This window comes from Musca vetustissima, unplaced genomic scaffold (assembly GCF_032173495.1).
Source record: "Musca vetustissima isolate MV318-11 ecotype Yass unplaced genomic scaffold, APGP_CSIRO_Mvet_v1 utg14099, whole genome shotgun sequence".
Taxonomy (NCBI): domain Eukaryota; kingdom Metazoa; phylum Arthropoda; class Insecta; order Diptera; family Muscidae; genus Musca; species Musca vetustissima.
Window position 1 is genome coordinate 51,901 of NW_026872502.1, and position 26,913 is coordinate 78,813.

The window sequence follows — 26,913 nt, forward strand, 5'->3', positions numbered from 1 at the left end:
TTTTGATATTTTTGACCAAAGCCAATGAGAAAACAAAATACCAAATTACAGATCATTCTGTTAAAATCAGATATTCCAATCCGGAATATAATCTTTTTGATGAAATGTAGATAAACTAGATTAAGATTATATTTCAATCTTATTGACTTGTATTTCCAATTGGCTCTAAATTTTCTAATATTTTTATAGTTTGTGATTCGTGTTCTAAGTACTATCTAAACAATCAATTACAAAGGGTTATCAAATCACTTTAGTTTTCAAATTGTTCTATTTTTTATTTATTTATTTTTTTTATAAATCTAATTTCCTTTTCGAGTATGTTCAGATTACTCGGAAAGATATCGGAAAAAGTAGAGAATACAGGGAAAAATGTTAGAGAATTTCAGAAAGTCTGTTATTATTCAAAACAATGTCAGCTGCATATGTAAAAGTATAATATATATTTCTGACTTTTCCCCAATTCACAATTATTCAACAAAACTCAGTTTTACGTGATTATCTTAAATACGGTTTCACAATAGCTATACATTTTTTACAAAATATCTACTATTTATTTTACAAGAATAATAATTTGTATTCATAGGTTTCAAAATATATTTTTGACAGCAAACTAAATAGTCACCTGGTGTGCCGATCCGACCGAATATAGACCTTCAGAGCTGTATACAAGATTTCATTTCGTTACAAAACAAAATAATATCGCAAACATAAATTTACTGCGAAAAAAAAATCCTTTAGGGGGTTCGAGCACCCCAGGCTCCCCTCTGTATACGTAAACTTTTTGAACAGACATTTTTGAAATTTGATAAAGTTGTCATGAACTTTTTTTAATAATGGAAAAACTCTTTTTTCAAAAATCTTATGATTTTGAATAGATTTTCGACATTTGTGCCGTATGTATTATAAAAATCAGTAAGGAAAGTATTAAAGTCGGACGGGGCCGACTTATATGATACCCTAAACCACTTTGGGTATATTCAATATAGACATAAAAATCGGACTAAATTAAATATGTGATCTGTATCTTTATGTGAGCGTACTTAACCCTAAGATCAATAACCGGGTACATTTGTACCTATTTATACCCCCCACCATAGTGAGGAGGGTATATTGAGTTTGTTTTACCGTTTATAACTCATTGAAATAATTATTTCCGATCCTATAAAGTGTATATTCTTGGTCAGCGTAAAATTCTATGACGAGTTAAGCATTTCAGTCTGTTTGTTGTAATCACAGTAGCCTCTAAACAAATTGAAATAGATGGTCAAATTTTTTAAAAGAGTTGTGTTTTGTCTGCAAGCTGGTCAATTTCGAAGATTAGCTATATCAGCCCACGCTTAGGCATTGGGCCCATATAAGAGTACCCCTAAATTTCGATATTTTGGGGTTTTTGTGTGCGCTCTTCATGCGAATTTGCAGAAATTTGGAACGATGAGTTCTTATTACCACTAAAAATTATAAATATCGACCAACATTTTCTGGTAGCCCCCATATAACGGTATCCCCCAATTGTTTGTATTTTGAGGCGCTTGAGCGGGCTTTTCAAATCCACTGAAATTTGTGCAATGAGTTCTTATTGAATACATCAATCCACACACATGTCCTCGCTAACGTATGCCAAATTCCATTTCATTAGGGCAGGTTTACAGAAGTTTTTGTGCAATGGGAGAAAAATTATAAATCGATTTAAATCAAACTATTAATTACGCTACAGCACAGCACATGCAACGTTAGTACGTTGTGGAACATTTTGTGACCATTTGCAAAAAATCGGACGAAACTATATATGTCAGCTATATCTAAATCTGAACCGATTCAGTAAAACTTGGCAGACGTTGGACTATTATATTTTGAGTACGTTGTGCAAATGTTTGTGTCAATCGGCCTAAATTTGAACCTTTGGAACGCTATTTAATTAAAATCGGACGAAACTAAATATGTGAGCTATCTTAATCTGAACCGATTTCAATAAAACTTTGCACACGTTATCCTATCGTAACTTTAGAACGTTGTGCAAAATTGTGTGTCAATCCGCCATATTTTGGAGCTTTGGTAAACCATTTACTTAATATCCAACGAAGCTATATCTAAATCTGATCCGATTTTTCCCAATTTCAATAAGGTTCGCCCTTGGGCCAACTAAATAAGCTGTGCCAAATTATATCCAATTCGGATCATAATACGAACTGTACTTTGTTTACAATTTAACATGGACAGACGGACGGATGGACATGCATAAATCGACTCAAAAAGGAAAGATGTGTCTACATCGTTTACTTTTGCCTGTTACAAACATATGCACAAATACATAATACCCTATAACGCAGTGTGGTGAAGTATATAAAAGTTATGTATGGCTCTGGTATTAGTTTAGATTATCGACTTCGCTCAAAAATTTGCAAAATGGCGGAGCTAGGAAAATTATTTATTTATTTTTTTTATGTTTTTGGATTGGAGTTTATACGATAGTTATATAGGTCCAGAATAACGTGTTAAAATTAAGAACATATCGATTTTTTGAAGGAGAGAATGGGGGTTTTATATGTCATGTTTGTTGAATACAATTTTGACCGACGGGAAACCCCCATTGTCGATTTACAACTTGAACGATTTTATATATTTGAAGACTTTAAGTAGAAGAAAATAAGTCGACTTTACTTTGTGTGTGTTTTTTATACCCTCCTCCATAGTATGGAGGGTATATGAATTTTGTTTTTCCGTTTGTAACTCATCGAAATAATCATTATATATATATATATATTCTTGATCAGCGTAAAATTCTAAGACGATCTAAGCATGGCCGTATGTTATAATCACTCTAGCGTCTAAACGAATTGAGATAGATGTCCAAAAACTTCAATGATGGGCTATATCGGTCCACGTTTAGGCATAGCTCCCATATAAGGTTACCACCTAATTTTTGGTATTTCGGGGTTCTTGATCGCGTTTTTCAACCAAATTCGCTGAAATTTGGTACCCAATATAAGGGTACCCCCTTGTACCGGACCGAATTTTTTCACCGAATTGCCTATAATTTTTTATTTTAAGCTTTTAAAAGGTACTAAATCTCTCTACCAAAAAAATTATATATAGGTCCATTTTTTCCGGTAGCCCCCATATAAGGGTACCCTCTAATTTTCCGTATTTTGGGGTTCTTGAGCGCGGTTTTCAACCGAATTCGCTGTTATTTGGTATTTTGTCGTATATGGTAACAAATCTCCCTGCCAAAAATTATCAATATTCTCCACTTTTATAAGTAGTTCCCATATAACCCCCTTGTTTACACCCTCCACCATAGTATGGAGGTAATATACCCTTCATACTATGGTTGAGGGGATATACTTTATTCAACATTGTCCGTTTATACCCTACATAGTATGAATTTGTAAGATGATTTAGTCGATTTATACATCTGTTGTAGTGATTCTTCCTTTAGAGAATATCGAGATAAAAAAACTAGTAGTTCAGTTTCGAGAATGACTATATCGGACCGCTTTTGGGCATAGTGCCTATATAAAACCAATCGGCTTAAATTTGGGTCTTTGGTGCATTATTTACCTAAAATCGGACGAAACTATATATGGGTACTATATTTAAATCTGGATCGATTTTCCCCATTTTCAATTGGATTCGTCCTAAGGTCAAATAAATGAGTTGTGCTAAATTTATTCAATTCGGATCATAAATGCGACCTGTACTTTGGTTACAATTTAACATGGTTAGACAGACGGACGAACATGCAAAAATCGACTCAGAAAGTGATTATATGGATACTCTCAAGAGGAAACATTTGTATATCTCGTTTCCTTTTGCCTGTATCAAACAAGTGAAGAGTATTAATATTAGCTTCGAAATTGCGCTATTATAAAAACGCCAAATATTCGCTAATTCCTAAACAATGTTGTCAATATTGGTCCCGCTTTAGGTATGCCTCATATAACTTTGTCCTCTAAATTGCAGTATTTTGAGGATTTTATACAAATGTTTCACCCTGCCATGCGTTCATAACACAGGTTAAATTTTTAAGGGTTTTGAGTTATTAGGAAAACCTCCAACCAAATGCTGAACTTTATACTTGGTATACATTATGGTTTGCAACAATCGATTTGAAGAATTGTCGTTATAGGTCCACTTTTTGGTATGTTACACATACGTTCATTTCACGTAAATATATATATATATATATTCCTATGGTGGAGGGTATCCAAAGTTCGGCCCGGCCGAACTTAACGCTTTTTTCACTTGTTTTAATAAAATAATTTTCCTTATTTACGACAGTGGGCATGATTTCCGATCACTGAAACATGTGAAACTAAAAATTCCAACGGGATAACATGGAGAATGGCTCACATATGTATATTTTTTTATTTATTCAAGTTATTAGGATAGTTATGTACGTTCAGACTAACGTTTAGAACCGATTTGATTAATAATTCTTGAGCAATCGTGTCTACCGATCTTTGCGAACATATCTCGCAGTCACATGTCGCTTATGCCATAAATCGATTATATTTAGAAGAGTTCTGAAATCTTTAAAATAAATTTTTGAGCTCCAAATAAATATAAATAAAAAGCCGATTTTTATTATTTAGACGCGTACAATGCATACACTAGCAATATTGGCTTATATTTTCCCGGAATAAGTGTATAAAAATGTCTACGCTGAATAAATGCTTGCAAATTGTTTAAGTATAAATATTTAAAAAAAATATTTTCTATGTTTGTACAAACGTTTGGAAGAAATAAAATATGAGTCTGATTCCAACATTATTGCCACATTTAATTTGGAGATTATTTTTAACCCAAACTAAGATAACACCATAAATCGATCATAAAATACAGGTAAGGGTAGACTAGTCTATCAACATGTTTTAAATTCAATGTTATAATATTTAAAATACATCAATAAACATTCTATCCACTATTCAATATTTATCCCCCACTGTATTCGACTAGAAACGACAAGACAAATTATGCTATTCACTTGTTCAATATGAGAATAAAAACAACCCCCCACTCTCCGCTACAAGAAACACGATGGAACTCATAAAAAAACAACAAATACAAAAATTACTAGAAAAAATGTTTTAGTGCGATTTTGAAAAAAAATGCTTACCCTGCGTTTGTTTTTGAAAGGTTTGTAGGATTTGCCTTTGTGTTTGCCACCGCCAATATGTAGCTTCTTCATTTTGACAAGGTTTCAAATTCCGTAGAAGACAACAATAAATTTGCAAGTAATTTCTTCAATATTAACACTTTATTTTTTGTCTGAATAAGACTTTTTTATTTCAATATTTTTTAATTGCTTATAACAGCAATAACAAACTTATGCAATTCACAATATACAACAAATTGTTGTTAATATATTTTTTTATGATTGATATTTTTAGCCTCAATTATTTTGGGCAAAATGAAAAAAAACAACACGTTGAAGAATTTGATATTAAAAATATTTTTCTATAGAACTTTAGAGGCTCTAAAATAACTTTAAGAATTCAATATATTTTTTGTAATATTTTTATTCAATTCTTTATTTTAAAATATTTGTTCCTTTTAACTATTTTCACTATTTGCCTTTTTGGGTTATTGAAATTCACAATTTAAATTATTGAAATATTTTTTTTATTTCCTTTATTTCTTGTTGCAAGAATTTTTTGTTAAATAAAAAGAAAAATATGGAAGCGATCGCTCGTTTGGTTTTCCGTTAACCAGAAAAAAAAACACACACAGAGAATATCCGCTGAACCGAAATCCGAAAGATAAAAATTTCAACTAATTTGATCTTCAGTCAAAACGATGGGACAGAGACAAAAATGTTGTTGTTTTTCGCGAGTATCGAAGAAAAACGGAAAAACGAAGAAAATACGACCCCAAAAAACATTAGCGAAACCACAATAGATGAACGGGGAGACGTAGACACACAAACACATGGCCGTGTCTGTAGGAGAACAAAATGTTTCACGGTGGCCAACTGTTAGACACGCTATTTATAATTTATAATTTTAAGGCGGGAATTATGATTTTCTTGGCGCCCAACAGATTGATAAATAAGTGCCAGATCAACCTATAGCTGTAGTCGTGTATCAAGAAGTTGATTAAAAAAATCGCACCCATAAAAATCATATCTATCGAATATTATATATTCGGGAGCGTAATCAATCTATTCATTTGCAAGTTGTAAGTTTACACAATTATTATACCCTACACCATAGAGTTCTTGTTGGTTAACAAATCGCTCAACTAAATATTATAAATGTAGGTCCATACCATACCATTTTTCGGTATTTTGGGGTTCTTTAGTTGTTTTTCAACCGAATTCGCTGAAATTTGGTACATTGGCTTCTTATTGGGTACCAAATTTATCCAAAATAAAATTAAAAAAATATAGATCCACTTTTTCTGGTAGCCCCCATATAACGGTACCCCCAATTTTCACTATTTTGGGGGTTTTGATCGCATTTTTGAGCGTATTTTTCGACTGAGTTGGTTGTAACTTAGTACTTTGAGTTCTTATTGGGTAGCAAATATCTCCACCGAAAATTATAAATATAGGTCCATTTTTTCGGGTAGCCCCCCATATAAGGGTGTACAAATTTGGTACAAGTCCCTTATTTGACCCAAGGATGAACCCTATTGAAACTGAAAAGAAAATCGGTTCAGATTTAGATATAGCTCCCATATATATTTTCGCCCGATTTTATCTAAATGGTGCGCCAAACACCCAATATTTGTCGGAATAAAAAAACTTTTTATACAGCATACTGAATCCTTTAAGTATACGAAGATTTGTGAAAATCGGTTCAGATTTAGATATAGCTCCCATATATAGTTTCGTCCGATTTTATCTAAATAGTGTACCAAGCTCCCCAGGATTGTCCGATTGATACAAAATTTTGCACAGCGTATTGAAATATATCCATATTGATGTATACGAAGTTTTGTGCAACTCGATTCAGATTTAAATAAAGCTCCTATATGTAGTTTCGTCCGATTTGATTTTAATGGTGCACCAGACATCCAATGTTTGTCCGTTTGAGACAAAATTTTGCACAGCGTACTGAATTAGGTACAGATTGGTGTAGTTCCCAATTAACCCACTTTTTTATATTAAAATAGTTATCTAATTTGTTCCGTGTATTGGTTCTAAGACTCTATTGTAATCTTTATACCTGTGGATGATATCGGGATAAAAACTAGAACGTAATGTTCGATAATGAACTATATATGAACTATAACCCGCATTTAGACCTAGTCGCTTTGTGGGAGGTACCAGAGGGAGTGAACCGTTATTCCCCATCTTCGAATTTGAACTAAGTTTGGAAGAAACTAATTTGGTCCAAAGAAACATGGGGTCTAAAACTAATATTTCGATGAAGCACATTTTCACCATGTCAGCCATAAGGCTGAGGGTACAATTATCCATTAAAAATTTTCGAAATTTGTATTATGATTTACATAATCGGTTTGTAGAAATGTCAGTATAGGTCCACTTTTTGGTATTTTCCGTATATTTTCATTTCAAGTACCTGTCAGTATATCTATGGTGGAGGGTATACAAAGTTCGGCCCGGCCGAACTTACCGCTTTTTCAATAGTTTTTTTTTTAAACCTCCCAGTTGAGGTTTTTCACTAGTTTTTTTTAACCTCCCAGTGGTTAGGATAACATGCTGAACAAATTAACCTACACTCCCATGATAACCTTTGCCTCCAGCGATCATTTAATTTCCAACAAACAACCTGAAGTTTCTAATCAGTTATTCTTCTCCTTCTCCTTGATTTTTCTTCCAGCAAATATACCATAATCGCTTCCGGTACCATACACTCCAATGACAAATATACGGTAGCTGTGGCCGTACATCACGTGGACTCTGCATGCCAAATTAAGGTGGGCATTACAAGTCTCTACTTTAATGAAAGTGCAATTGTTGAGCTCACAGGTTCGGAAATAAAAGAAGTCGAGTTCGGAGTGCCCACCTCGGCTAAGGGTAAATACAATCTAATAGCTGAGGGTATTAATTGCCTGGAGAATTTTAAAAATTCCACTTGAAGTATGCCAAGTTTAGCCCCTACGTTTGGATCCAAACCGACAAAGGTCAGTATAAATCGGGTATTGTAAATGGATAAGGAATTTAAACCAGCCGTGCATAGATATAGCTCCTACATATAGTTTCGTCCGATTTTTTGTAAATGGTGCACCAAACTTCCAACGTTTGTCCGATTGAGACAAAATCTTGCAGAGAGTACTGAATTAAGTGCAGTTTGGCGTACGTGAAGTTTCGTCGAAATCGGTTAGATTTTAGATTTAGATACATCTCCCATATATTTATACCCTTCACCAAACTGTCGTACAGGGTATTATTTGTTTGTGCATATGTTTGTAACAGGCAAAAGGACACGAGATAGACACATGGTTCCTTTTGAGAATATGCATAGAATCACTTTCTAAGTCGATTTATGCATGTCCGTCTGTCTGTCCATGTTAAAATGTAAACAAAGTACAGGTCGCATTTATGATCCGAAATGGATAAAACTTGGCATAGGTCACTTATTTGGCCCAAGGACAAACCCTATTGAAAAATCGGGAATATGGGAAAAATCGGTTCAGATTTAGATATAGCTCTCATATATTTTTTCGTCCGATTTAATGTAAATGGTGCCCCAAAGTCCCTATATATCTTTTGATTTGCACGAAATTTGGCACAACGTAATGAATTAGATCTAGAATGGTGTGTGTTAAGTTTCCCAAAAATAGGTTCAGATTTATATGTAGATTTAATGTAAATGGTATACCAAAGTCCTTATATATCATTCGATTTGCGCGAAATTTTGCACAGCCTAATGATTTAGGTCTAGAATGATGTGTGTTACGTTTCCTGAAAATCGATTCAGATTTAGATATAGCTGCCATATATATTTTCGCCCGATTTAAGGTAAATGGTGTACCAAAGGCCCTGTATATCTTTCGATTTGAACGAAATTTTGCACGGCGTGCTGAATTAAGTCTAGAATGACGTGTGCCAAGATTCGTGGAATTCGGTTCAGATTTAGATAAAGCTCCCATATATATGTTCGTCCAATTTCATGTAAATGGTGTACCAAAGTCCCTATATTATTTGCACATAGCGTACTGAATTGTGTCAAGAATGATGAGTGGTAAGTTTTGGGAAAATCGGTTCAGGTTTCGGTAAAACTCTCATATATACTTTCGTCCGATTTTATGTAAATGGTGCACCAAAGTTTGTACTGAAGATACTATAACATAACGTGGGGCACAAAAGACCCAAAGTTTGCTATAACATTTTGCACTGAAATTAACATTGTCTAAGGTTCGGCAAGTTTTCTAGGAATCGGGTCCGATTTATAGCTCGCATATATAGTTTCGTCCAATTTTAAGTAAATGGTACAAGACTCAAAGTTAGGCCGATGTGGAAAGTTTTTTTGAAATCGGTTCAAATTTGGATAAATGGTGCACTGAACATAAACATGAGGTGGTTTATCAGATATTTGTCCAAATAATCAACGGGTGTCCGATAGATATTTGCATGTTTATGGATCCAACATCATTTTATTGGTCCGTCAGAAATGCGGCATCTGTTAAAATTCATCTGTTGAATATATCCAAAGTGATGATGGGTATCATATAGTCGGCCATGTGCGACTTTACTACTTTCCCTACTGGTTAAACATTTCAGGTCATTTATTCATCGATTTATTTTCACATGTTAGATCATAAATGTGAACGTTACTGAAAAAGTGATTCTATGTACCTCTTCTTTTAATGTTACAAAAAAAATTAGTCTGTGAGTCATAGTCCATAACATGTGCAAAATGACCAAATGTAGCGTACCTATAGATTATAGGAAGAACAAATATCATCGTCATAAGCAGCATCATCATCATCATCGGCAACAGAAATAAAACAAATCGTTTTATTTGTTTTCGAATAGCTTATTTTTTTCAAGAATTGTAATATTTTCAAATACTCAAATTCGGACATAACAACATACATACCAACTCATATGTGAGTATATACACGGACATACATTCATTCGTCTGAATATTTTTTATTAACGAAGCATTTTATTTACATTTCTTACGTAGCAACGTCGGCAATTTCATTGTTTCTAGTCCAGCTGATGTTAAAATGTTTTTCCAATTTTTTTTTCGTTGTTGATGTCTGGCGATGACGTTGAACTTCTTGTAGACGATTTGTTTATAAGGGGATTTTTTTTGCTGGTGAAATAAAATCGCAACGAAAAAATTCCAGTTAATGTAAAACAGAAAACCATGTCTGCTTTTAACATTTATGCACTATTTCACACTCGCTGCCATCAGCAGATGGAAAATGACACATTCATTGGCATTTGATTTCAAAAATTCGCGAAGGGCAATGAAAATTCTTGCTGTTAGAACAGAATTGAAATATATTGGTTGAAGTAAATATTTCGCGAACATTGAAAATATGAATTTGTATATTTATTTAGTAAATAATTTCGAATTTTCTATTAAGTGTGTTAATAAATACATCCGGAATAATTAGATTATTGTGTATTTTTATATGGATATCAATCAAATAGTTGAGTTAGTTTATTTTGTGAAAATATATAAGAAAATATTTGTACCGGACTACAAACGATGGGTGCAGGGTTCGCATCCCAGCGGATGTGAAAAAAAATTATTTCAGCGAGGTTTTCGTATATTTGTAAAAAAGCTCACATTCCCCTAAAAATGATATTCATCCGCGCAGGGACGTACGCAGAGGGGGGCTTCGAAATCTATAGTATAAAGCGGGAATTCCAAAAGGACTAAAGGAAAGAGAAATAAGTTAGCACCATTTCATAAGAAGCCGTCTTCTTAAGTGAAGGTTGCCAGGATGAGACGAGATCTGCTATGCAGTGGTCGACGACGGTAAACTAACAAGTAAAAAAGTATCAGTCGGTGTTGCCGACAGATATATACATAACCTCAGTCTATTGTTTGCGCAGGTTTTTTTTTTAATTTTTAAAGTAAGGAGTGTATCAATGGGTCCCATCTTTGGACTTGATCTAGGCTAGGTAAGGTTAATAAGTTCTGTACAGTTTAGTTCGAATCCGACATTCCAATCGCCTGATATTGGATTTATACAAATTGAAAATTTAAACTTTTGTGGGGGAGGTACCCGAAAGCGTGGACCAATTGTTCCATATTCGGGCTTGATCTATTTCCTTGATTTTGGTTTTTTTAGTATTGAAAATTTATGGGGGAGGTACAAGTAAGAATTGGACCAATGGGTCCCATATTCGGATTTAATCTTGGTAAAGGTAAAAGGTTGTACAAAGTTTGGTCCCATCCATTTTGTGAGGGATGTGCAAAAGGGGTGGTCCAATATTTTCCATTTTTAGTTTAAAAAAATCGAACATTATATTCGCACGATATTGAATTTTTAAAGTAGGGAGTGTATCAATGGGTCCCATCTTTGGACTTGATTTAGGCTAGGAAAGGTTAATAAGTTGTGTACAGTTTAGTTCGAATCCGACATTCCAATCGCCAGATATTGGATATATACAAATTGAAATTTTTGACTTTGTGGGGGAGATACCAGAAAAAGTGTACCAATGGTTCCGTATTCGGACTAGATCTATTCCCTTGATGTTGGATTTTTTAATATTGAAAATTTATTGGGGAGGTACAAGAAGTAGACCAATGGGTCCCATCTTCGGATTTAATCTAGGCTTGGTAAAGGTAAAAGGTTGTACAAAGTTTGGACCCTTCCATTTTGTGAGGGAGGTGCCAGAAGGGATGGTCCGATATTTCCCATTTTTAATTTAAAACTATGTTTGTATGAAACTCCCTTCGAGAGTTATCCAAAAAACATGGGTTCTAAAATCAATATTTCGATGAGGCACATTTTTGCAGGGACTTTGCTGCACCATTTACATTAAATCGGGTGAAACTATATATGGGAGCTATATCTAAATCTGAACCGATTTTCACGAAACTTAGCACACACCATTTTAGTAGGCTATACCAAATTTCGTGCAATTCGAAAGATAAATATGGACTTTGGTACCCCATTTGCCTTAAATCGGACGAAAATATATATGGGAGCTATATCGAAATTTAAACCGATTTCCCCAACTTCAATAAGGTTCGTCCATGGGCCAAACAAATGAGCTGTGCCAAATTTCATCCAATTCGGATCATAAATGCGATCTGTACTTTGTTTACAATTTAACATGGACAGACGGACGGACGGACATGCATAAATCGACTCAGAAAGTGATTCTATGCATATTCTCAAAAGGAACCATGGGTCTGTCTCGATTATTTTTGCCTCTTACAAACATATTCACAAATACATAATACCCTGTACCGCATTGTGGTGGAGGGTATAAAAGGGACGACCCCAAAAAGGGGCGGGGGCGAATATTAAGAATAATAAGAACCCAATGCACCAAATTTCAGCGTATTCGGTTGAAAAACGCGCTCAAAAACGCTAAAAAAAAATAAAATTAGGGGTACCCTTATATGGGAGCTATCCCTAAACGGGGACCGATATATCCCATCTTCGAACTTGACCATGCTTAAATTGTCATAGAATTTTACGCTGATCAAGAACCTCATCAAGGAACCTCGTTTTGTAACCATTCTTGAGTGGCGCGTCCACCATTGCACTCAGGATGGTCCTGTTCGAATGTCCAAGGTATGCGGCCAAAATGTTTGCGTGGCCAAGGCTTCAATACACCCTCCAGAATATTTTCGCGATAATATTCAGCATTTATTCTGATGATATTCGATTAATACGAGCGAAGAGCTACCATCGGCTGTTATGACGGCCCACATCATCACCATGGCCGGCGCTTGAGTTTTGGTGGCCAACCGAAGATTCACATTTTCACCTGACCGCTTTGGCAAGTAAACACGATAATTTTGTTTTTTTACAAACTGTTGGACAACGAATGTTTTCTCATCGAAGAAAACCAAATTCGGCAGTTCACCACTTTCGGCCATGCTCTTTAGCTCTTTTCACTCTATTTTCTTTCTGTTCCATCACGTATAACTTTTTTTCTGGAAAATTCTTACCATAATGCTTTTGTACGCTTGTAAACAATATAATGAGCTGTCACTGGACCGCTTTCGGACGAGTGGCTTAGAAATGACAGCAGTCTGAAGTTGGTTGCAGTTTTTTCATCTCAACCTGTAGTTATTGTTATAAGAGCACATAATAAGAAACCCGAGTACATTCAACAACATAATTGGTTTCGATTTAAAGGTCAACCACTTATATTGGATATACTATCTACCGCTCGGGTGTATGTCCTTCAGGAGTAAAAATATACTCCATAAAATATAAATGTTGTCATTTTTCACACAACATTAAAACAATGCCTATTCAATGATCAGACCGCTTTCTCTGTATAAAATTTCGAGATAATCTGTTCATAATTGTGGCCTCTACAAACAAAAATATAGCTTTTGGTCCATTTCATCCCCTAAATATTAACCGATCATTACCAATAACAATATGGGTCTCCTCTGGCCAGAAACCGTCCTACATGCAAATTTCGTGGCGATTGGTCCATAACTGTGGCCTGTTCGTGTTTACAAATGATAATGGACAGACCGAGAGACACACATGCCTAGATCGACTCAGCGAGTCGAGATATGACGATTGGGCCACACAAAGCTATTATACCCTTTCAACAAAGTTGTGTAGGGTATAAAAATCCTAAAAGCCCCAGCGAACTTAGACATCTTCCTTTTCAACTTATTGTAAAACCAGGAAATATTCATATAAAATATTTTTTTAATATTGTTTTTGTCTTTTATTTCACAATCATTCAATATAACGAAAATTCCATACTCAATACATTTTAGTTATTTGCAACGCCATGTCCATAGAAATTATGATAGGGTAGATAGGCAGGAACACCAGCAGCCTGATATGCGACATAAGGTGCACTTACAACAGTTGGATAATTCTCTGAATATGCACCCGCAGATCCATAGGGACCAGATGGAGCACAGGGAGCAGGTGAAAGATTTGGCTGACAACTGAATAGATAATTCTTGGGGCAGGGTGGAGCTGGCAAAGTAAGACCTCCACCACCACCGCCTGCACCGGCACCACCATAAGCACTAACCCTTGTTACGGCACATAAGACAACGGCAAAAGCCAATAGAGCAATGGAAGATTTCATCATGTCCAATTAATGTTGTGATTAGGTGTGGGCGTTCCTGATGAAGATGGTATGGAATAATTAACGTTGTTCGTACTACTGATTACAATGTTATTTCAATTGAAAGTTTTTATACTTGTAATTGCTGGTATTTACAAAAGAAGAACAATATGAAGAACTTTAAATTCTTGATAGTGTGTTTGGGTGTAAATTTGTGTGGGCCCAACAATGGATTTAGTTCAGCATTTTCTTTTTGTTTGCATTTCTGGTTTTTTTTTGCAATTCTCCTTTCTTTGTTGTCTTCTTCTTTTTTGGGGTATTACAACAAACTTGGCTTCCTGTATTAAAGCTTACAACAATAGTTTTTGTTGGATAAGCATTATTATCTACACTATTGAGGTTATGATGACTGACTACCATACAGCTAGCCAGCCAGCTTGGTTCCCGTATTCGGTTCAGTGTATTTGAACTTAAAATAGGTTCCACCAATGTCATCATTTTTTGCTTCGCTTCCTGCAAATTTGGCAAAATTTAAGAATTAGGTCAACATTCTGACGCGTTTTTTATTTTGTATTGTAATTTCCTCATGTTTTAGGAATTTCAGAATATCAAATATTGTGTATGTTTAGTGTGGCATAGAAATGTAGTTATGTGTGCGTTAATGTTTTGGAAAAAAAAATAAAACCCAACAATAACGTCACCCACAACTATTGCGGAAAACGGAGGAAAAAATATTTCAACACTAAACGATAATAACAACAATAACAGCCAAAAAGTATTGGATTAAATGGAAATGCAAAATTAACAAATATTAATTTAAGTTTTTTGTTAGCTCAAACCCAATATATATGTGTGTGTGTGAAGGTGGCAATGTTTATTTGTTTTATATTGTTTAAATGCAATGAATTATTTATTGTGAACAACTAATAAAAATAATCAAATATGTGTGGGCAAATAATAATTGGAGGGTCCGTCATGATACAAGTATGTTTTATTTATAGATTATCAAGGGACAAAAAAGTCAACATGATATCCAACATACAAATATCGGGTGGTGTTCTTATATTGGCTGCATAAACATCGTATGCGTGGTTGTTAGTTATCTCATTATATCCCAACATCAAAACTACAACGGCTAAAACTTAACGAAGCCCATATAAATACCAGCTATTTGAGCATTGCCAAATTTTGGATAAAAAAATATTTTTAAACCAGTGAGCGGAGCAGTATAGTCGGACGGGGCCGACCATGCCATACCCTACATAACTACGACGGAGTTCTAACTTTCTAAAGAAGTTTATTCCGAGCCTGGAAAATAGTTCGCGACATTTGCACCCTCTTGCCCGATTAGAGGTCAACAGCACATCTTCCATACACTGACACATTTTCCGAATATTACTAATATTCAGTACATCCCTTCTTATTACTTGTCCAGATTGACCTCAGTCGTATGGTGATGATCGGCCTATAACTGTGGCCTATATATCGATTCGAAAAATTGCAAAAAAAAATAATTGTTCGGTCCACTTCATCCAAAAATTATTATCTGATCATCACCGAAAATTACAAGCGCTGTCCTTGACCATAACTGTAACTCCATGGAAAATTTCAAATCGATCAGCGTTATATTTCCGCCTTCTAGTGTGGTAAGGGTTGCTATATAATATCTGAATACGTAAGCACCTGTAAATATTTAAGTGTAACTCCCACATCCGAGAACATACGACAATATAATTGATATATATTATTGGTATCAATTTAGTCGATCTGAGTCGATCTGGACACACATGTCTAGATCGACTCAGCTAGTCGAGATATGACGATCGGTATACTTAAAGGTGGGTCTAGGACCAATTTTTCGAGGCGTTACAAACTCTTGGGGCAGCACAAAGCTATAATACCCTGACAACATAGTTGTGTAGGATATAAAAATGTGTATTGGATGTCGGACTAAAATTCCGTTGTATTACTACTGACAATTAAATGGGATTTTCTCAATTAACAAGTGAACAGCGAATATGGGATCTATTGCTCCACTCTTTCTGTATCTTCACAAGGAGTTTGTACATTGTTCAAATTTCAAATGAAGCTAATTTTGTGTTTGAATTGAACCAAACTTTGCACTTTGTTATATCTTAACCACACATATAAAAAGCCGGCAATGGATCCCATCGATTCCCTCCTTTTTAAGTGCACCCACAAGGAATCGAAAATTTTAAAAATGTGCACATTTTATGCCTCGTTTCTTCGATCTTTATAAACGGACCATTTATTTAAAGGTGGTGTTTATTTCTTCTGGTACCTTCGCCATATATGATAAAATTAGTAAAACTGAAATAAAGCCAAATTCACCATCCCAATTGATTCACACTTTGCTCATGGTAATATTATTACCAAACCTATCCTGTGTTCAAACTATGCCCTAAATTGGTAATTTTCTGTAAATATGTCAGCCTCCAAAGCCTCGCAATACTAAATTGCAATTACATTAATGGGGAAATGTGGTTAAGATCTTAAGATCAGAATGGATAGAGCCGTTATATTGGAGCTATGCTGGTATTCTTATTTGTTTAGGGTAAAGATTTGCCACTCCATTATAGCCCAATACAGTCAATTTGATTGAAAAAAAAGCACGAAACACGCAAAATTCCCAATAATGGGATGTACAATTTAACCAATATTGATTTTTATACCCTTCACTACACTGTGGTGTGTGTCTTTGTGCATATTTTTGTAACAGGCAAAAGGAAACGAGACAGACACATGGTTCCTTTTGAGAATATGCATAGAATCACTTTTTATACCCTCCACCATAGTATGGAGGGTATATTAATTTTGTCATTCCGTTTGTAACTCATCGAAATATTCATTACCGACCCTATAATGTATATATATTCTTGATCAGGGTAAAATTCTAAGACGATCTAGCCATGTCCGTCTGTTGTAATCACGCTATCTTCCGAAGGAATTGAGATACGGCGCTGAAATTTTGCACAGGTTTGTCTTTTGTCTGCAGGCAGCCCAAGTTCGAAGATGGGATATATCGGTCCACGTTTAGGCATAGCTCCCATATAACAGTACTCCCCAATTTTCGGTATTCTGGGGTTCTTGAGCGCGTTTTTCATCCGAATACGTTGAAATTTTGTTCATTGAGTTCTTATTGGGTACTTAATGCCTCCACTAAAAATTATAAATATAGGTCCACTTTTTCTGATAGCCCCCATATAACGGTACCTCCTAATGTTCAGAATTTTTAGGGTTTTGATCGTACTTTTCCACCGCATTGGCTGTAATTAAGTATTTTGAGTTCTTAATAGGTACCAAATCTCTCCACAAAAAATATAAATATAGGTCAATTTTTTCGGATAGCCCCCATATATGGGTACCCCCAATTTTCTGTATTTTGGGTTTTTTGAGCGCGTTTTTCAACCGAATTTACTGAAATTTACATTGGGTTCCTATTGGGTACTAAATGTCCCCACAGAAAATTATAAATATAGGTACACTTTTTCTGGTAGCCCCCATATAACGGTACCTCCTAATTTTCAGTATTTTGGGGGTCTTGAGCGCATTTTTCAACCGAATTCACTGCAATTTGGTATTTTGTAGTTGTATATGGTAACAAATCTATCCACCAAATTATTAGTATTCGCCCCCTTTTTGGGATAGTCCCCATATAACCCCATTTTTATACCCTCCACCATAGTATGGAGGGTATATTAGTTTTGTTTTTCCGTTTGTAACGCATCGAAATAATCATTTCCGACCCTATAAAGTATATATATTCTTGGTCAGTATGCAATTCTATGACGATTTAAGCATATCCGTCTGTCCGTCTGTTGTAATCACTCTAGTGTCTAACCGAATTGAGATAGATCGCCAAAATTTTGCATAGAGTCGTCTTTTGTCTGCAGGCAGGTCAAGTTCGAAGATGGGATATATCGGTCCACGTTTAGGCATAGTTCCCATATAAGGGTACCCTCCAATTTTCGGTATTTTGAGGTTCTTGATCTCGTTTTTCAACCGCTAAAATTTGGTACTTTGAGTTCTTATTGGATAGCAAATCTCCCCACCAAAAATATAAATATAGGTTAATTTTTTCGGATAGCCCCCATATAAGGGTACCCCCCAATTTTCGGTATTTAGGGGATCTTGGTCGTGTTTTTTCAACCGAATTCGCTGAAATTTCGTACATTGGGTTCTTATTTAGTGTCTAATATCTACGCAAAAAAATATAAACATCGGTTCACTTTTTCTGATAGCCCCCATATAAGGCTATCCCCAAATTTTTGGTATTTTGAAGTTCTTGAGAGCGATTTTCAACCGAATTCGCTGAAATTTGGTACTTTGAGTTCTTATTGGATAGCAAATCTCCCCACCAAAAATTATAAATATAGGTCCATTTTTTCGGATAGCCCCCATATAAGGGTACCCCCCATTTTTCGTCATTTTGAGGTTCTTGAGCACGCTTTTCCACTGAATTTGCTGTAATTTGGTATTTTGTAGTCGTATGTAGTAACAAATCTCCCTACCAAAAATTATTAGTATTCACCCCATTTTAGGGGTAGTCCCCATATAACCCCATTTTTATACCCTTCACCACACTGTGGTACAGGGTATTATGTCTTTGTGCATATGTTTGTAACAGGCAAAAATAATTGAGATAGACCCATGGTTCCTTTTGAGAATATACATAGAATCACTTTCTAAGTCGATTTATGCATGTCCGTCCGTCCGTCTGTTCGTCTGTCTGTCCATGTTAAATTGTAAACAAAGTACAGGTCGCATTTATGATCCGAATTGGATGAAATTTGGCATAGGTCACATATTCGGCCCAAGGACGAACCCTATTGAAATTGGGAAAAATCGGTTCAGATTTGGATATAGCTCCCATATATATATTTAACCGATTTAATGTAAACGGTCCCTATATATCTTTCGATTAGCACGAAATTTGGTACAGCCTAATCATTTAGGTCTAGAATGATGTCTGCCAAATTTCTTGAAAATCGGTCAAGATTTAGATATAGCTCCGATATATAGTTTCGTCCGATTTCATGTAAATGGTGCACCAAAGTCCCTATATATCTTTCGATTTGCACGAAATTTGGCATAACGTATTGAATTGAGCCTAGAATGATGTCTGCCAAGTTTCGTGAAAATCGGTCAAGATTTAGATATAGATCCCATATATAGTTTCGTCCGATTTCATGTAAATGGTGCACCAAAGTCCCTATATATCTTTCGATTTGCACGAAATTTGGCATAACGTACTGAATTGAGCCTTGAAAGATGTCTGCCAAGTTTCGAGAAAATCGGTCCAGATTTCTATATAGCTCCCATATATAGATTCGTCCGATTTCATGTAAATGATGCACCAAAGTCCCTATATATGTTTCGATTTGCACGAAATTTGGCATAGCGTACTGAATTAGTTTCAGAATAATGTGTGCCAATTCGTTCTGAAATTAGTATAACCTAACCTGTGACAAGTTTGTTTGAAATCGCTTAATATTTGGATAGAGCTTCCATATATATTTTCGCCCGAAAAGTGGGCATCAAACTCCTCATGTTAGTCAGATTGACATCAAGGTTTGCACAACGTACAAAATTGAGCATAGAATTACGTAGTTGCGTTTTCTAGAAGTACAGACATAGCCCAACGGATGACCTATTTATATTTGTTTGAAGTCGATTTACATACTTTATGGATAGATCTAGGTAGATTCATATTTAGATAAATATCACATATTTTATTTCATCCAATTTCATGTTAATCGTCCTGTTTAATATACCCATAGTGGTGAAGGGTATCATATAGTCGGCCCCGTCCGACTTTACTACTTTCCTTACTGGTTTATATTTATACCCTTCACCACACTGTGGTACAGGGTATTATGTCTTTGTGCATATGTTTGTAACAGGCAAAAGGAAACGAGATAGACATATGGTTCCTTTTGAGAATATGCATAGAATCACATTCTAAGTCGATTTATGCATGTCCGTCCGTCCGTCTGTCTGTGCATGTTAAATAGTAGGTAAACAAAGTACAGGTCGCATTTATGATCCGAATTGGATGAAATTTGGCATAGGTCACTTATTCGGCCCAAGGACGAACCCTATTGAAATTGGGGAAAATCGGTTCAGATTTAGATATAGCTCCCATATATATATATATATATATATATTTAACCGATTTAATGTAAACGGTACCTGTATATCTTTCGATTTGCACGAAATTTGGTACAGCCTAATCATTTAGGTCTAGATTTATGTCTGCCAAGTTTCGTGAAAATCGGTCCAGATTTAGATATAGCTCCCACATATAGTTTCGCCCGATTTCATGTAAATGGTGCACCAAAGTCCCTATATATCCTTCGATTTGCACGGAATTTGGCATAGCGTACTGACATGAGTCCAGAATGGTGTCTGCCAAGTTTTGAGAAAATCGGTTCAGATTTGGATATACCTCTCATATATAGTTTCGTCCGATTTCATGTAAATGGTACCCCAAAGTCCCAATATATCCTTCGATTTACACGAAATTTGGCATAACGTACTGAATTGAGCATAGAGTGATGTCTGCCAAGTTTCGAGAAATTGGGCCAGATAGATATAGCTCCCATATATAGTTTCGTCCGATTACATGTAAATGGTGCCCAAAGTCCCTATATATATTTAGATTTGCACGAAATTTGGCACAACCTACTGAATTGAGCCTAGATTGATGTCTGCCAAGTTTCGAGAAAATCGGTCCAGATTTAGATATAGCTCCCATATATAGTTTCGTCCGATTTCATGTAAATGGTTCACCAAAGTCCCTATATATCCTTCGATTTGCACGAAATTTGACATAACGTACTGAATTGAGCCTAGAATGATGTCTGCCAAGTCTTCCGATTTGCACGAAATTTGGCATTACGTATTGAATTGAGTCCAGAATGATGTCTGCCAAGTTTCGTGAAAATCGGTCCAGATTTAGATATAGCTCCCATTTATTATAGATTGATTTTAAGTAATTGACGCACCAAGGAACCAATAGGCTGATAGGAACAAAACGTTCTGAAATTATTATAACCTAACCTGTGATATGTTTGTTTGAAATCGCTTATGTTTGAGTAGAGCTTCCATATATATATATATTTTCGCCCGATCTCAAGTAAATTGGGCATCACAATCTTCATGTAGTCAGATTGACACCAAATTTAGCACAACTTACAAAATGTTTGAAGTTTTACATACTTTGTTTGAAGTCGATTTACATACTTTATGGATAGATCTAGGTAGATTCACATTTAGATAAATATCACATATTTTATTTCATCCAATTTCATGTTAATAGTCCTGTTTAATATACCCATAGTGGTGAAGGGTATCATATAGTCGGCCCCGTCCGACTTTACTACTTTCCTTACTGGTTTTATATTAAAATAGTTAGCTATTTTTTCCGTGTTTTGGGGTTATCCCCATATACCTGTATTCCACTATAGAATGGGGGATATTCTGTAGACCAAATTTTCAGTTCATACCCAGCAGTATGGAATTCTATAACGATATAGTATAGTATAGAACGTGAGGTTTGAGGATGAACTATATCGACCCGCATTTAGGCCTAGGTCCTATATAAAACATCCTACATATTTAATATTTAGCTTGATGTGCGGTATTGGGATTCAAAACTAAATTATTAGCTTGAAACTTGAGCTATATCGGCCCTTAATTAGGCATAACCTCTTATTTAATGAAAACACAAAGTTTTCGCTAAATCCTACACTGCTTTAGTATGCCTCTTATAAATTTGCCCTCTAAATTGGAGTATTTTCAGGATATTATACACATGTTTAACCCTACTGTGTCAGCATTTTGGGGTTTTGAGATTTTAGGGAAAACCCCCATTGAAATCGCTGAAATTTCTATTTGGGTTACAACAATCGGAAGAATTGTAGTTATATGTATGTTCCCTATAATGACATTTAAAAAAATTTTCAGTATTTCTATGGTGGAGGATATCCAAAGTTCGGCCCGGCCGAACTTAACGCTTTTTCACTTGTTTGATATTAAAATCGTTATCTGATTTGTTCCGTGTTTTGGGTTTTGTTCTAAGACTCTGTTGTAATCTTTTCACTGGAACGTAAGGTTCGATAATGAACTTTATATATGAACTATAACCCGCATTTAGACCTAGCCCCTGTGCGGGAGGTACCAGAAGGAGTGGACCGATGTTCCCAATCTTCGAAATTGGATGGATGAAAATCTAAATTTTCTGAAACGGATTTTGTCCAAAGAAACATGGGGTCTAAAACAAATATATTTCGATGAAGCACATTTTCACCGTGCCAAAGTGTATACACCATCATTAGCCATAAGGCTGAGGGTATACTTATCCATTAAACATTTTTGAAATTTATATTATGGTTTACATAATCGGTTTTTTATTTATTTTCCCTATATTTTCATTTCAAGTACCTGTCAGTATATCACTTGTTAAGTTTATTTTATTATTATTTAAGTTAATAACAATAAAATTGTAAACAAAGTACAGGTCGCATTTATGATCCGAATTGGATGAAATTTGGCACAGGTTTCCTGAAAATCGGTCCAAATTTAGATATAGCTCCCATATATATTTTCGTCCGATTTTATGTAAATGGTGTACCAAAGTCACTATATGTCTTTCGATTTGCACGAAATTTGGCATAGAGTAATAAATTAGGTCTTAGATTATTTAGATATATCTTCAATATATATTTTCGTCCGATTTTATGTAAATTATGCACTTACAGCTTCCATAAATATTTCAAACGGATATCTGATTGTCCGAATGAAATGAAAGGCGACGCCTGTTAGGAGCCATATGTAGAATATACCCAAAGTGGTGAAGGTTATCATTAGTCGGCCCAGTCCGACTTTACTACTTTTCTTACTGTTTTTTTTCTTTTTTTTTGTAGGGTGAATTTTAAATCAATGAGTATCCAAAATATCAAATTGGAGTCAATCCGGTTGAAAAAGTTGTCTAAAGTCAGCAAAGTACCGAATTTTTTCGTATTTATTATTCCTGAAAAGTGAATTATTTTGTAGAAAACATGAAATGTCTTAATTATTTTTATACTCTTCATCACGGACATGTCCGTCCGTCTGTCCATTTCCGAATTGGACAAGATTTGGAACAGCCCATTTAATTGAAATTGAAGAAAAAATTATTCAGATTTAGACATAGCTTCCATATACAGGTTTTTCCGATTCCACAATAGTTCACCGAAGTCACAAGATTTGACCGAGTTAGGAAAAGTTTTGAAAAACCACCTTCTCGATTTAAAAAAAAAAATATTTTTATTTAATATGAACCTAAAACTTCCCAATAATTTCTCATTAAAATTTTAAGTGAAAATCTCAACAACTCTTGAAGTTATATCCGATATATTGTGTCAGCATTAAGCAACGGCACGATAACTCAAAATCTATTAATCAAGTCTGTTCCTAATTTTAACACGCAATTCTAGACATACATAGATAGCTATTGTATGAACTAGGATAAACTTAATTGGTGAGGATATTCTCTATTTTCAAGCTTAATATTTTGTCGAAAAAAAGGCGTTTTTCTATAAAAAATTTTTTTTCCTAAGGACTTTACTTGAATCACAAAGGCAACAGCAACAAATTTTGTAAATAATTATTATTATTTTTTTTTTTAATCTTTAAATATTCAAATATTTATGTTAGTTACAAACAATCAGTGGTATATATTTACTCCGAATTAAATATAGCTCCCATGTTTTATGCAAATTATACACCACAGCCCCTATATTTCTGTCGATTCAAACAAAATTGCGTTCTACATTGAATCTAAAGTGACGTGTGTTATGTTTTATTGAAATCGGTTAATATTTTGACATGGATCCCATTGATACTTTCGTCCGATTTTATGTAAATGATGCACCAAAGCCCCTATATTTCATTCGATTTAAACGAAATTTTGCATACCCTATTGTTTTAAGGTATAGAATAACATGTGCAAAATTTTGTGATTCATAGTTTGGTATAGTTCCCATATATTTTTTCGTCCGATTTTATGTAAATGGTGCACCAAAGCCCCTTATTTCTTTCGATATACATGCCTATATGAGTCATGCCTATAGATATATATTTATACAGTCGAATTCGAATAAAACTAAAAAACAATAACTAATATTTCGGATGAATTTTCAAACACTTTACTGCGCTTAAAAGATGAAGCGATTATTTGATAAAATATATACTTTATTGATGCAAAAACACAAATATATATGAGACGAGCACCGCTTAAGAGAAAAAATATAATTTTTGTAAAGGCGAAAAAAATGCATGAATATTTATCGCGGTAAATTCATTCGCAAAATGAGCCCATTCGCGAGCGAATTTTTGCTCATATAATAATATGTCTACGAAAAAAGTATATTCTTACTCAATCAAATTCATTATTTTTTATTTCAGATATTTATTGAAAACTTCGTTTAAGCGCAACGAGTTTCGCTTATCCGAAATCGTTTTAATTAAAAATTAGTTGGCCGCCACCAATGAATACTGGAATCACAACCATTCTTTGCATGAATTGTTCCTTAGTTTAACCCATTAAAGGCCAGCTGCCTTTAAAATTAAAAATTATCCATTCTGTTCATATAGTATGTATGAAGAGAACATATAGAACTCAAAAATATAAAATTTTATAAAAAACTATTTTTATGATTTTTAGTCTGTACTTAAGCAGGTACAGTGGCTCAATGAATACAATTATGTATATTTGCTTAACCCTAGTCCAAATAACCCAAAATCAAATCAAAAACCGAAAAAATAAATTTCTTAGAGGATTTATGACATTTCAAATATGAATATTTTTCTGTACCTGTGCAAGAACAATATCCAGAAATAATTTGTTGAAGGCAATGTTGTTATTTTGAAAAAATAGTTATGCAGAGCCATCTGTCGGCGAATAGTACTGTTAATTTCCTGTATACTAATGTCTGGGCTATGTACAAATATAGTATATTATTCGACGTATAGGTGGCGCCACCAGCAGTAGAAAGCGCATTGCCAATCATTTGTGAAACATTATTACAAATATCGTAAAATAAAATGAAACCAAAGTACACTTGTAATGGTCCGTTAAGTTGAAATACTATACTGAATTTTATAATTTATTCTTTATATATTTATTTTGAAAATGATCTAATAAAGGTCTGCGAGTGCATTATATTTCGATTATTAAAATTATTATGTTTTTCTTATAGCTAAATTTAAATATAAAAATGCTCAAGATTATTATTAAGGTTAAATATTTAATAATATATCGAAGTTCCTTCATATATTTACATTCTTCAGCACACTCTCTCCCTCTGCACCTAATTCCGGTATTAGAAAAGCACTTAATATTTCCCTAAACACCGCCACAAAACACTCCAAACAAATTATGCCGTACAATTTTATTATAATTGTCGATTGTGTGTTTAGTGTCAACCGATTAGCAGCTAGTAGTAAAGGTAGAAATAGAAGGATATTGCGATAATAGTATAGAAGAGGGAGATGACGACAATGAAGAACTCGGGAAAACAAGAGAATGCTTGTAGTGTACGAAGTATGCTGAAAAGAACAATTTCCTGTCATAAACCCCACTCAGCAAGAGGAAAGACAAGGTAAGAGACAATGACAACAACAACGACGACGACAAGCAATAATAACGATAATAATGATGTTGACAGCAACATTATGCAGTTGATATCCTTCCAAAGGAAGTGAAAGAATGCATGAAGTGAATTGCACTCAACTAAAACCGAATAAAAAAACAAAACGAAACTGACTAAACTAAAGGAACATGGCTCAATTGTAGATATTTGGATGAAAACAAATTGAAAAGTGAAATGTTAAGTTATAGAAATTATAAAACTGTATTATGGTCCTATTAGGTTAATTTGGTTATATTTTGGGTCCCGTTCCATACATATACGAAGTGGTACCTTTATTTACGATACGCTCCTTTGAAAGGACTTTTAATACACCACCCTCAATGCAATCAGATAAAAACAAAGGCTTTGTTTGAAAAATGTTATCGAAATGTTGACAATTTACGGAGAAGGTACAAGAAGGCGTGGATCCATAATGCCCATATGCAGAATCGACTATTACTTTGTGCTATATTTGGTTAAATCGTATTCTCAATTGAGTTCGTATGATTTTTACAAATTTTATTGATGAGATAATAAAAGGTGTAAACCGATAAATCGGATTAAAAGATTGAAAAAGGTGTACATCGTAATAACTTTTTAGAGATCGAAAAAAATCGGAATATCTGATTTGTTCGCATTATAAGAAGAAATTGTGAGAGATATACCAGAAGGAACGGACGAACAATCCCCACCTTCGGATCTGATATAATTTTGGTACAAATATTATATTGGGTAAAGTAAAAGTAATACCAAGCGACGATTCCGATTGGCTTTAACATCGCAAAGCCCTGGACAATCTAGGTCATCTGTCAACTCAATTGTTGACACTGTCGTCCCCGTGTTTTCACTTGGGTAGGTACTTCCAACAAACGTTGAAATAGTGAGCTGATATGTGCGCGTGTTCACTCCAAATAACTATAAAAATGGTTTGAGGCGTCGAAAGAAAACCAATCCTTGAAAACGTATAAAGGACCACGACTTGCGAGTTAGTACATCGAACCGAACAACAGTTTTCGCTTTGGCGGATGTACTCAAGAAGTACAATGTCGATGTTATTGC

The 26,913-nt window shown here is 34.6% G+C and overlaps 1 protein-coding gene across 1 annotated transcript in view; it reads right to left on the reverse strand.

Moving 5' to 3' along the window:
• The window catches only part of LOC133325411 (voltage-dependent L-type calcium channel subunit beta-2-like), a 49,322-nt gene extending 44,081 nt beyond the window's left edge, over positions 1 to 5,241 (reverse strand). The window contains exon 1 of the mRNA XM_061534212.1: positions 5,117 to 5,241. Coding sequence (XP_061390196.1) covers positions 5,117 to 5,188 — 72 coding nt within the window. The 5' untranslated portion in view covers positions 5,189 to 5,241. The remainder of the gene's footprint in view (positions 1 to 5,116) is intronic.
• Between the last annotated feature and the right edge of the window lie 21,672 nt (positions 5,242 to 26,913).